A 12357-nucleotide genomic window follows, 5' to 3' on the forward strand; every position below is an offset into this window, starting at 1 on the left:
CTGGCCTGCCCACCCCCACTGCTCCCCACTGCCGGCCTGCTTGCCCTCAAATGCCCCCCGCCAGCCAGATCACCCCCAACTGCCCCCCCCATGCCAGCCTGCTTACCCCCAACTGCCCCCCCCTTGCTGGCCTGTTCGCCCCCACCTTCCCTTCCCACTGGTCTGCTCATCCCCAACTGCCCCCCTGCTGGCCTGCTCACTCCAAACTGCCCCCCTCCCTGTCCTGATCACCTCCAACTGACACCCTCTGATGGCTTGCTCACGCCCCACTGACCCCCCCTGCTGGTCTGCTTACCCCCAACGGACCCTGCCATCCCATCCTGGCCTGATCACCCCCAGGCAACCCAAGGTCCCAGCTCCTCCTTTTTTTCTTTTTCTTTTCTTTTTTTTTTTTCAGCACCTCCTTGAGTGGAGGCCAGGGCCAGCTGGAAGCAAGTATCTAGGATTTATTTATCTTCTATAATTGAAACTTTGTAGCCTTGAGTGGAGGCCAGGGCCAGCCAGGGTTGGCGGGAAGCTTGGCTTCCTCCATTGCCGGGGCAACCCAAGCCTCCTGCTTGCTCCAGCTCCGTGGCAGGCTGCCATCTTTGTTGGGTTAATTTGCATATTTGCTGGTAGGCGTGGCTGGTGGGTGTAACGGAGTGATGGTTAATTTGCATGTTTCTCTTTTATTAGTGTAGATTTTGATTCAGTCTGACAAATAGAGCTGCATGATCTTGGCCCATGAGCTGCTTTATTTTGGTAAAAGAGGAAGTCCCCTAATGCAAGGACATATGTATTGAATCTTAGCTTATGGAGAAGTCAGATTCACTACCCCAACCTAATGGATTCATTAAAAGTGAAATGTTCTTATTAGCTGTTTAATTTTTAAAAAATATTTCCTTCTTCATGCTTTTATGCACTTTTTATATCTAATTTTAAAAATATTACTTTTATAATTTTTCAAGCAATAATTATTTCTAAGATTTAACACAATGGTCTTATTACATTCTCATTAGTTTTGAATTTAAAAAGCTTACAGTGTATACTTATTACTTTTAAATAAGAAATTATATACAAGCACAGGAACATTTTGTTATTTCTATTCATGGATCTGGGTTTTATCTTATTTTTTTCAAATTGAGCGTCTCATCAGAGGGTTAAAATTAAGCACACTGGAAAATCTCTGTTAGATAGCTGCCCCACATTTCAGTCATAAAACAAAGCTACTTTTAAGATCTCTTCATTGATACAATTGTAATTAGCTAATTATTCATAACAGGAAAGGAGCAAAGGGAAGGCCAGACATCATGGGCATGCCCCGCACTTCATCCTACATCATTCTGTATCCTTTTCAGAACTTTTCAATTGGTCTTTGAGTCATGGCTCAGAAAAGTATCAGGAAACACTATTATCAGGTACAAAGTAATTTTTCAAACATGTACTTCAAAATTAACGGTGGTTTTGACCAATTGTCTAGCATGAGTAATAATGACATAGAAAAGTTCATATGAATAATTTTATCTGAATCCCACTCCATAAGTCTCTTATTTAAATAATTTTTACACAATATAATATTAGAGGGCTAAGTGGAGACTCAGAAATTATTTAGGTTTCTACTTTTCAATCTTTTATATTATGATTGACATTAAAATTATCTTTTATATTGCATTCCAGTATATATAAGAATTTATATTCAAAACAGAAATGAGAACTTCATGTTCCTTTAAATCAAGGTTTATTTATTTGTCTGTGACTATGCAATTGCTTCTTCACCATTTGTTAACAAGATTATATATTTTTTTCTATTGAATATCTTTGCATTTTTGACAAAAATCGATTGGTGTATTGTGTAAGTCTATTTGTGGAGTCTCCATTTAGTTCTATTGATCTTTGTATGGAATATAGCTGTAATACCTATTTTGTTGTTGTTTTTAATCCTTACTCAAGAATATTTTTTCTTCATTGATTTTTAGAGACAGTAGAAGGGAGGGAGAGAGACACAGAGAGAGAGACACGTTGATGGGACAGAGACGCATTGATTGGTGCCTCCTGAGTGGGGCTGGGGATTGAGCCTGCAACAAAGGTACAAGCCCTTGATCAGAATTGAACCTGGATCCTTCAGTCCAAGGGCTGACATTATAACCACTGAGCAAAACTGGTTAGGGCTATAATACCTATTTTAATATCTCTGTCTGCTAAATCTAATATCCAGAGGATAATTTGGATCAAGTGATTTTTCTACTAATTGTGAGTCATGATTTCCATCTTTCTTTGGTATTACTAGAAATATTTCATTGAATGCCAGATATAAATTTATTTTAGCTTGTTGGGTGCCAGATATTTTTAATCTCCTATAAATATTCAGGAGGTTTTGTTTTGTTTTGTGGAATCAAGTTAGGTTACTTAAATATAGTTTGATATCTTAGGTCTTGCTTTTGACTTGTTACATGGGACCAGATCAGTATTTTGTTTGGGGCTCACCATTTCACAAATTCTGAGGCAAACTCTTCCGAGTTCTCTATTCAAGTCTTGTGAATGATAAGGTTGTTCACTGGCTGGTGGAAGCAGATGATGTTTATCCCCCTCTGAGATAAAAGGGTGTGTTTCTTATAATTCTTAATTCTCCAGGGAGAACTTCTGCAGGTTTTCATAGTTCTGTTTCTGTGCAGATCTCTTCTCTTCAGTGTTCTGTCCTTCCTAAGCCAGTTGTCAGCTCCATCCTTCAACTCAGAGAGCTCCCCAGGCTCCCCTCGTGCCACTCGCGGTAATGTGGCCTGCAAACTCCTTCAATGCAAAATGGAAGCAACCTCAAGGCTCACCTCATTGTTTCTAATCCTTCAAGATCACTGCCCAGCATTGCTGTTTTTCAGTGTCTTGAGTACCATAGTTTCACACTTTACTTTTTTTGATAGTTTTAGAAGTCCTCAATAATTTATCTTGGCTAGTGATACGGAATTTTTGGACTGGAACCTGGATTCTTTGTCTGCCAGAGTCGAAGAATGAATCCATGGACAGAAGGTGATATAACAAAGGTGGAAATTTATTAAAGAACAAGTATAGACTCTCGTGTGGGGAGAGGGTAAGAGTCCCACTGAGTTCTTTTCCCTCTGGCTTATAAAGGCTGCAGATCCTGGTGCCTTGATATCCCCTCTGATTGGTCACTATTCCCTTGGACTGGTTACTATAGTAACTCCTGGGCTCAAAGGTAGAACCTTTGGGACATATGAGGTTCTCCCCCCTCTACTCCTTCCTTATTGTTTTTCTATTCCCTTTGGGCTTTCTTCTTCTTCTTCTGGATGTAGGGCTTCCTTCTCTTTATTTTGTAAATATAGAACTTCTGCTGTTTCCAACTCCCTCATTCTATGGAAATGTACCTGTTGCAGCTTTTCAGCTTCCCTATTCTATGGAAATGTACCTTCTGCTGCTCTGAAGCCCTGTGCTTCCTCCATGGTCCCCTTAATTTCCAAAATTTCCCAAACTGGTTCTATTTTACCCCTAAAAATTCCTGTTTCACTGGAGGCAGAAATCAGAATTTCCACATGCTTTTAATATGATGATAGAAATCTTATATTTGAAGGAAATTGTGTCATGTTTTGATAAAGACTGAAAAGAAATTCACTGAAATTTAAATACATGGAAATGGGACTTTTAATTATAATTACATTTATAATAAAAAGGGTTACATCATTCTCCAAAAAGTGATTTGCCAATATCCTTTAAAATTAGATTTTCATCTTTGTCTAAATGTGGTTATCTAATAAATTGAACACATTCATTTCACTCTTCTCAATATTCAATATAATAATAAGTAATTAAGCCACCTTCATCAGATGAATAAAGGGAATAGTCAATAGTTTATTTCAGTTTTTGAGGCCATTTACTGGAAGTCTTATCAGGAAGTATAAAATAAAAAAGAAAACAAAAGGAATTTGATGAATAAGACCATCTGGAGAATGAAATGTTTTGAACAGTGTTTATAATTTGGTGAGGCTCAGTCAGTTGGCACTTTTTCTTAACTTAGACTTATAATAGAATAACATCACAGAAGTGTAAAAAGAAAATCTTCAAAATAAATTAAACAGCACTTAGTTCTGCCACCTTAGCCTTTCAAACTTGCTCTTTATTTCTGCTTTGCTTATATAACTTGAGTAAAGCATGGTGAGTTGGAGAGAAATGCTACAGAGGCCTGAAAACCCGAGGAGGCTGCACAGCCCTGTGGTCTTATGAGCCACGCACTCAGGGAGTCAGCAAAAGAGCCTTATATTACCTGCGGGGTTGTCCCAAGTAGATCCTGGGAAAAGATCTGGGGTGTTTATCTAAGGCTTCCCCTTTGATACATTTTAACCATGCAGGTGTTGGGACATTCAAGGAGTTGTTAGCGAAGAGGCTGCTCTACACAAGCAGGACCAAAGGCCCGCCTAGGACCGAAAAGACCAGAAGCTTTAATTTCAGTTTTAGGCCTACACAAAAGAATTCAATTAACTGCTGGAGGAATTACACAACATGAAACATATGCAGTTGCAAATCACACAGCACTTTATTACACAAGTTCCTGATGCTGCGGGTACAGGCTTAAACGGAATTCTGGCAGTGCTGTCCTCTGGGATCCAGCAACTGGGCTGGTCCTGTCTGCTTGCAGGGGCCAGCACTCCTCAGTCGCTACTCCATCGGGGGGTACTAGCCATTCTTCTGTCGTCTGGCAGAGAGAGAGGAGCGTGGAGTGGTGTCACTTGCCAGACTGACAAAAGGACGTGCCTTTGTGGCTGTCTCGACAGGTGAGCACTGTTGGCTGGCCAGGACCCATTTTTAAAGCCTGTTTCATACCCGCAGCAGTTCAGGTGGCTATCAATGACTTATGTCAATGCACACGTTAATCTCAAACGGGGCGAGGGGCTACATGTGGTTATCTAGGGAGAGTACATCAGTCACACAAATGGTTATCTTAGCAAGTCACTCTAAGTCAGTAACTAAAGTTCAAATCCTTATCTTTGGGGTACACACAATTCAGGACAGTGGGGACTGTGTCCTTAATATCACAATTTAGGTTTTAGAAAAGTTAACTCAAACATTTTAAAACCTTTTTAACATTTTTAGACATTTTTAAAGTAGTTTTAAACATTTCTATATATTACTACAACAGGGGTCTGATCATCCTGCCAACTTTTAGCACCCAAAAGGTACCAGATATTTGTGTTAATCAGAGGTAGTTCCCCATATTTGAGCAAGCTGAGACCCCAGGCTTCCAAGGTCGCTGACCCCTGTGAATCCTATAATCCTTTCTGGTGCAAAGAGGGAAATCCAGGGGAAATGATGAGCCAGCATGTCCACTGCCCCTGGGATCTGAGGTCCACCTGCCCGGGGCCAACCTCACTGTGATCCCAGCCTGGGCCTGGCCAGTTGCTCTGTCTCCCATCCATGTTTATATTCTGGAGGGGGCTACTCCATCCCCCCAGACCAGAGTGTGGTCCAGCACAGGTTTTGGGTGAAACTGACAGGTGCCACTGCTTGAACCCTCCCTCACCTCCAGGAGGTCATAGTCATTCCTAGCTGTTGCTGCTTGAATCTTGTTTTTTTTTTTTTTAATAAACCTCTTAAAATTAAGATATCAAAACAAAAAATGAGAAGAAAATATAACAATGAGAAGAAAAAGAAAAAAAAAATATACCTTTCTTAAAATAAGATTGTAGGTATTTCACTTAATAGAATTTCTTCAACTCAGAATTGTGCTAAAGCTTGTGGAACACATGTAACATGTTTAGAGAAAACAGCTGCGATCATTTTTTTCATAGGTCAGATGACTCTGTTTCTAATCATAGGGACAGTATTTGACCCACTTTACAAGATCTCTCTAAACCCAGCTGAACCCCTTTCAGATTCTCCATGGTGCCATGCGGAAAATGCATTTCTTACATATTATACTGAATCAGCTCATTTAAAATGGATCTCAAAGATAATGACACAGAATAAGCATCATTGATAATGAGAGTATTTTGTATACCCTTTGCTATGCTAATAAAATAGTCAATAATATATTTTTAAAAAACAAACATTACTTTTATAAAAACTAAGAATTAATAATGACAACCATGTGTCTTTTCTTTTCTAATGGTCGCAAATACTTTTTCTTGGTTGTTTAAAATTACAGGAATATCTTGAAACATCAAGCACATACTTACAAAATAGCTCAGTAAAAATTAGTATATGGACTTATAAAAATAACAAATATATATATATATATATATATATATATATATATATATATATATTAGCCTCTGGATAGATATTATTTTCAAATGGAAGAGATTCCAGAAAGTTGAATGTAAATTTATTAAAAACAATTTCATATGTTTCTGTTTGAAAAGCTTCTCTATAAAGAAGGATTCAAATCTCAGTTTTTTTCTCTCAAAATTTATAAAACCACTTTCAGTATTTCCTAAGTGTTTTCATATTTTCAGTATGTCTATTTTCCAACAAATCTGACAAGATTTTGAATAATGTAAAAATAAATACAGATAAATCTCAACAACTTGAAAAAGTTATTCAGCCCATATCTGCAAATGAACAAAGGAATCAAAGAAAATGCAAAAAAATAAAATAAAAATCTTGTCTACAAATGCCAGGGGCAACAGCAAAAACTGAAATCTTCCATATTAAGCCAACCATTGAATAACATTCAGAATAGTATGCTACTTGAATTTTAAATGTCTTCAGGTATTCATTATTGCTTAATAAATTAATTACCTCAGTACTTTGACAGAAATTATACCCATTTGTGGAAGAAAAACAAGATATTTCAGAAATTATGGCCCATCCTACATGTGTTGTTTGTGGTTCGACAGACTTCTCTCTGTTGCAATGTTCTTTTTCTGAATTATGTTGGGTTTCTACTTGGTCAAAATTTCCTGAGATTCCTTGGAGTTTTCCTTTGTTTGCTCCTCAATAGGATAGATATTTCAATGTCTACACATGAAAGTTTATAACAATTATATTTTAAAATAATTACTTTAAAAAATAACATTATTAGTGCTTAGATTTACATAATTAATTTTCATAAATAAAATTTTTTAAATGAAGAATTCTCTAAGTGAAGTAGTTTTAACAAAATCTATAGTTAAAAATATAAAGAAAGCAAAAAAGACATTTTGATATCAGAAGATTAAATTTAGAGCTTAATGCTTAGATTGTCTTTTCTCCCATTGTATAAAGTTTTGATGAATCAGAGGCTTATGAGTTATATTTAAAAATGTGTGTTTTAATACATTAATAACAATATATTTTAAAGGGTACAGCATACAGACTTTAAAATATACTCATTTTTTAAAATTTTATCTTGTTTAAAGTATTACAAATAGTAGTACATATGTCTCCTTTTTTCCTCCATTAACTTTCCCCTGGCCTCCCCTACCCACCCCCCAGCACATCTCCCCCGCCCCACCCCAAGTGTCTGTATCTATATTTGTTCATCAGTTTATAATGTTTTTTATATTCCACAAATGAGTGAGATCATATGGTATTTCTCTTTCACTGACTGGCTTATTTCACTTAGCATAATGCTCTCCAGGTTCATCCAAGCTGTTGCAAATGGTAAGAATTTCTTCTTTTTTACAGCAGCATAGTATTCCACTGTGTAGTGTACCACAGTTTTCTAATCCACTCATCTGCTGATGGGCATTGCAACAGTGGTGACATAATACGTCTATATGCTGAATATTCAGCATGTAAATTTTATTGGTATATTTGCTTTACATTTATGTTTTATAAAAGTAATTTAAAAAAAAAAAAGCTGGAAATCATGACCTACAATGAGTTGCCAGCAAGTTCCCAGGCTGTGTTCTCAATAGGCACTACTAAAACATGTCTGTGTAGGATTGATTACCCATTCACCACTGAGGACCTGTCTTTGTTCATTTGGGCTGCTATAAAAAATACCATGAGCTGGGCAGTTTATAAACAACATTTATTTCTCACAGTTTGTAGGCTGGGAAGTCCAAGATCATGGTGCTGGCAGATTCTGATCTCATGAGGGCCTGCTTCCTGTCTTTTCAAGGTTCTGACTTAGCAGAAGGGGTGAGAAAGCTTTCTGGGGCCACATGTATGAGGGCATTCATTCCATTCATGAGGGCTCCACCATCAGGGCCTAGGCATCTGCCAAAGGACTCACTTCTAAACACCATCACATTGGTGGTTTATTCTCAACATATGAATTTTGGGGAGACACAAATAGTCAGTCTGTCTATAGCAAAACCTAAGGCAAATCACACTTAATCTAATGTCTTCCAATTCCACCTCTCTATACACATAACATGTTATCAGGTGAAATTATGTTAAATGAGCATTGGAAAAGCCCTTGAAGAGAAATGGAATTATCCTATCTAATAATAGATTAATATGCAAATTAGGCATCACTCCGCGACAAAATGGCCGCCTCCATACCCACAAGATGGCGGCGCCCAGTCCCCTCAGCCCCACTGCTGGAGTGTCTGGCCTGTCCCACCAGCAAACAGAGCACTGAGAGCAGGGCATGGTTGCTTCCTTAGTGCTGCTGCAGCGGGAAGCTGCCAGGCCCTGAGCACACGGAGCCGGCGGAGGAGCAGGGCCTGTCGCCGCGGTGATCGGGAAGACGCCAGGCCCTGCACACATGGAGCTGGCGGAGGGCAGGGCCTGGAGTCTTCCCGATGGTTGCCGTGGCGATCGGGCCTGTAGCTGCAGCGCGCACATGGAGCCGGCAGAGGAGCGGGGCCTGGAGTCTTCCCGTTGGTCACCGTGGCTATCGGGAAGACGCCAGGCCCTGCGCACAGGGAGCAGGCAGAGGAGCAGGGCCTGTCGCCGCAGCGATCGGGATGACGCCAGGCCTTGCACACACGGAGCTGGTGGAGGAGCAGGGCCTGTCGCCATGGCGATCGGGATGACGCCAGGCCTTGCACACACGGAGCCAGCGGAGGAGCAGGGCATGGCGTCTTCCTGATGGTCGCTGAGGCGGGAAGACTCCAGTGCCAGCAGAGCAGGGCATGGCGGCTTCCTGATCTCGGCAGCCGGGAAGCCGCCAGGCCCTGCAAAGCCAGGCATGGCGGCTTCCTTACTGGGGCAGTGGCAGGGAAGTCCCCAGACATGGCAGACAGAGCCCAGACAGCAGAGCTTGGGGGCTTCCTTAGTGGGCAGTGGCGGTGGGAACACCCCCAAGGCCCTGCAGACAGAGCCTGGACAATAGGGCATGGGGGCTTCCTTAGTGTGTCCATGTCTGGGAAGCCCCCAGGCCTGGCAGACAGAGCACACTGCAGGGCATTGGGGCTTCCTTCACATGGCACATGGCAGCAGCAGGCAGAGAGCCACAGCAGGTCATGGGGGCTTCATCTCCATGGCTGCAGGGAAACCTCCAGGCCCCGCAGAGAGCAGAGAACCATGGGGAGGGGGCCTAAGCCATCAGTAGGATATCCACTGAGAGCTCCTGGATTGTAGAGGGTGCAGGTTGGGCTGAGGGACCCCCGTGCACGAATTTTGTGCACCGGGCCTCTAGTCTATATAATAAAAACCCAGAGACTGTCACGGTGGAACAATCAGAATGACCAGTTGCTATGACATGCCAGCTGCAGGGGCAGCCACCTGTGCTGCTGCTGAGCCCGAGGGGCCCGGGGCCAGTTGTGTGGCTGCTGCCAAGGTGCTGGTAAAGTACATGAAGGTGGCCAGCGTGACCATGCAGCTTGAGATGAAGGCTCTGTGGGATGAATTTAATCAGCTGGGCACTGAGATGATCGCCACCAAGGCTGGCAGGTCAGGGCACCCCTCTCCCTGCTGCGACCCTCCCCACATGGTGCCAGTCTCGGGCAGTGGGTTTTGGCCCGATCCACACGAGTGAGACTGAGAAGTGGGGTGAGGGCATGGCCTGGCGACCTGCTGGTCCCTCTCGGCACTGGTCAGCTCCTTCTCTCTCTGAGTCCTGGCTCTAGCAACAGCCACCGGGCGCATGGGGCCAAAGGGTACTGCTTGGGAGGCCAGGAAGGCGGTGGAGAGAAACCCTGTGGGCCTGCTGCCTGACCAGCAGCCCAGGACCCGGCACCACCAGAAACAGACTGGCTCAGTTTGTTTGGAAGGCAGCCGCCTGAGGGGGGCCTTGCCACCAGCTGGCTCCCGGTGAGTCCCACCTCAAAGGAAACTCAGTCTTTGGTTCCTTAGTTCAGTCTATCCCGGCTAAAGAGGAGCAGCTGGGCACATTTTAGGGGACAATTAAGATTCTAAAACAGTGTGTTCTGTTCCATGGAGATTGCTACCTAGTTGTCTTAGGCCTAAATTCCGGGTGATTGTGGGGCCTGGCTCTGCCACTGGGGCCCGTGTCTTCCAATTGGCCTGTATTTACTGTAAGGGCCCAAAGAGAAGAAGGGGAACAAGTTTTCCAACGCAATGGATTTAACCAACAGACAAAGGCAAGTGCCAGGCTGTGTCTAATGTACACACAGAGACACCAGCTCTGAGTCCGCCTGGCCAAAGGGAGCTCAGAGCCTGTTTGAAGAGCCTTCTGGTGGTTTCTGTTTCCTTGCTGAGGTCATCCTCCCTGGGAAGCCTGGGGCTCATGCTCAGCTCCAGCTCAGTGGGTCTTCTCCAGGCCCCTCCCCATGGCCGACCAACCTCCCCCGGCCCTTCCCTCTGGACGGCCTGGTCCAATTGGCCCTGATTGGGGCAGGCTGGCCGGCCCCACCCATGCACAAATTTGTGCACCTGGCCTCTAGTAACACTATAATATGTTTAGGAGTCTCTGAAAGTCCAAAAGTAGCCCAATATTTTGTCTGGGTAAAGGTGTTGAGGATTAAATTATCGTTGTATGTCTGTGAATTTCAGGCTTCCTTTTGTCTTCAGTTGAAGTTAACTAATTTCCTCTAAACATGTTTATTTATAAACAATGACTCCAAATTCTAAACCACTCTGCTCACTCTAATTATTATATAATTACTAAGGTATGGTTTTCTGGGAAGTATTTACTAAATCCTAAAATAATGTACATACAAGAGTTTATGTGAGAAAAAGTTGTTAGTGTATTAAAGAGTAATATTTTTCAATCTATGTTAGTATATATATTATATACATGTAAAATAATACACATAATGAGAATTAAGGAACCAAAGAACTAAGAATTTGATAAACTGTGTAATTAAAATATCATATAGTAGACAACAGGTAAATGTATCCCAAATATATCCATCCATGCACTACAATATCTACTGTGATTCAAAAAAAAAAAAAAAAGTCATTGTGGCTTGAAATGGCTCATTTAAGAAAATAAAAAAATTAAAGATTAGCAGAATATGAATATTATGAGTTAAGACTAGAAATTTGATGATCATTATTTAGAAATTTCTATATTTGATATGTATTGTTTTTCCCCATAAAGTTTCATTATTTATAATTTTCTCTTCGGAGTATCTTGATTTATATGAACTCATTCTCAGGGCAGATATACTACCTTCATGTTCATGTTACTGCACCACACATTGTGGATTGACTTTTTAAAAGGTTTGGGGGTTTGCTATTATTAAAAATATTAATTGGTAGACTTTCCTGTACTCACATTATCAGTAAGTTAGGATTTTGTATGCTACACTGCCACTTTTTTATTTCTCATAAGAAATTTCAGTTTTTTGGGATTTTTGTGGTTGTTTTTCCAAAACAAGTACCCTCCCGTAATTCCTTTGATATCTGTTACTGATTTCTGTGCTGCCCACAATACAGCTTCCCTGGCTCAATAGAAAAACATTGAATTCTTCACTATGGTTATAACTTCTTGTCCCCCAATATTATCACTCTTTTTTTAATCCTCACCCAAGGATATGCATTTTATTGATTTTTAGAAAGAGAGGAAGAAAGAGAGAGAGAGAGGAAGAGAAAGAGAGGGAGAGAGATCGATGTGAGAGAGAAAAATTGATGGTTGCCTCCTTGTACAAGCCCAACTGGGTATTAAACCTGCAACCCTTTGCTTTACAGGATGGCACTCCACCCAAGTGAGCCACCAGCCCAGGGCTCCACTCTGTTTTCATAGGTACTCCAGACGTTAAGATGAGGACAGGTGTAGAAAATAAAATGCTGAAGAATTGTTCAATAATTGTTACTTTTTAGATAGCATTGTTCGTTTGGTCACTCAAGAAATTTCCAAGGCATTGCCTCTTTAATTTTACAACATCCCAAGGGTTTGCTGGAAGATACTGTTATCTTCAGGTTTATACTTGCTAAACAATTTGCTCAAGGTCAAGAGAAGGAGCATTTGCCCCCAAACTGGGAACGTCTTATTCTCTGTATTGATACTTAGGATGAGGGCAACAGGAAACCATTGTGATAATGAAGGCACAGACAGATTTAAAATTTACATATTTTTTAAAGAGTTGAAAATGA

The 12357-nt window shown here is 41.4% G+C and overlaps 1 protein-coding gene across 1 annotated transcript in view; it reads left to right on the forward strand.

The window, feature by feature from the left end:
• Nucleotides 1–9541: 9541 nt before the first annotated feature.
• LOC307110204 (caspase-13-like) overlaps nucleotides 9542–12357 on the forward strand; it is a gene marked incomplete at both ends in the record, with an annotated part of 148296 nt that continues 145480 nt past the window's right edge. Inside the window, 1 exon segment of the mRNA XM_079789199.1 lies at nucleotides 9542–9746. Within this exon segment, the coding sequence (XP_079645325.1) occupies nucleotides 9542–9746 (205 nt within the window).

The sequence above is a fragment of the Cnephaeus nilssonii genome, assembly GCF_951640355.1.
Source record: "Cnephaeus nilssonii genome assembly, chromosome: 13".
In the NCBI taxonomy this organism is placed as follows: Eukaryota; Metazoa; Chordata; class Mammalia; order Chiroptera; family Vespertilionidae; genus Cnephaeus; species Cnephaeus nilssonii.